The following is a 1,147-nucleotide window of genomic DNA, read 5'->3' on the forward strand; positions in this document are numbered from 1 at the left end:
TTGTAAGGATAGTCACTGGTTTATTGTAAGGATAGTCACTGGTTTATGGTATATGTGTTTACCATCAGGTCTCCAGTGGCAGCCAAGTGCCTCAGAACAAATATGCAGAGCTGCTGGCCATCATCGAAGAGCTGGGGAAGGAGATCAGGCCCACGTATGCTGGAAGTAAGAGTGCAATGGAGAGACTGAAAAGAGGTAAATACAACTAAGTACATTTACTCAAGTACTGTACTTAAGTTAAGCACAAGTACATCTAGTTTCAACTTAAGTATTTCCATTTTATTCAACTTTATACTTCTACTCCAATACATCTCAGAGGTACATATTGTACTTTTTACTGTACTACATCTCAGAGGTACATATTGTACTTTTTACTCCTCTACATTTGTCTGACAGCTTTAGTTTTTACTGAAGTAAACGATCTGAACACACACTGCATATGCAGATGAATTTGTGTAAAGTTTGTGACTCTAAACAGTACTTGTGTCTCTTCGCAGGAATAATCCATGCCAGAGGGTTGGTGCGTGAGTGCTTGGCTGAGACGGAGAGAAACGCGAGGTCTTAGCTACGAACACCAACATTCCTCCCTGCAAGAAAAAACTAACAGTGTGCGTCTCATGAAAAAAAAAACAAATAAACAACTTGCATGGCAGTTCCTTTGAGAAGAGGAAGTAAAAGAACAAAGGATGGAAAAAGCAAGCTCCTAGAGAGAGAGAGAGAGAGAAAAAGAAACGATAACACAATTCATGACTCCTGAGGTTTCTGCAGGATTCATTTAAATCATGTTTTGGGTTCCTGGAGTTCATCTGAAAGGGTATCATGTGTTTTTATGCCCCACTTTTGGGATCTTAGTTTTGACTTCATATTTAAAACATTTGGTTTATGCATGCGAACGGGCCCGGGGGTTAAATTGTAGACAGTGCATGGCTTGTACAGGGGTAGATGGAAACGACTTGTTTTTGATAGTACTTTGGTCTGTTTTTCGGACCCTTATAACACACGTGGCTGAGTGAGGGAGGGGCAGAGATGTTTCAAATGCATCGGTTCATTCGTGTTCAGGGTGGTTTTGGTATAAGAAAAAAGGAAAATGCTGTTACTTGCATCTTTGTATGTATTTATTACTCAATGTAATAAATTGTATTTTCAA

The 1,147-nt window shown here is 39.5% G+C and overlaps 1 protein-coding gene across 1 annotated transcript in view; it reads left to right on the forward strand.

The window, feature by feature from the left end:
* The window catches only part of cdk2ap1 (cyclin dependent kinase 2 associated protein 1), a 2,815-nt gene extending 1,668 nt beyond the window's left edge, over positions 1 to 1,147 (forward strand). The window contains exons 3-4 of the mRNA XM_031875223.1: positions 69 to 195; positions 498 to 1,147. Coding sequence (XP_031731083.1) covers positions 69 to 195; positions 498 to 565 — 195 coding nt within the window. The 3' untranslated portion in view covers positions 566 to 1,147. The remainder of the gene's footprint in view (positions 1 to 68; positions 196 to 497) is intronic.

This window comes from Anarrhichthys ocellatus, unplaced genomic scaffold, assembly GCF_004355925.1.
Source record: "Anarrhichthys ocellatus isolate YVR2014 unplaced genomic scaffold, GSC_Weel_1.0 scaffold87, whole genome shotgun sequence".
Classification (NCBI taxonomy): Eukaryota; Metazoa; Chordata; class Actinopteri; order Perciformes; family Anarhichadidae; genus Anarrhichthys; species Anarrhichthys ocellatus.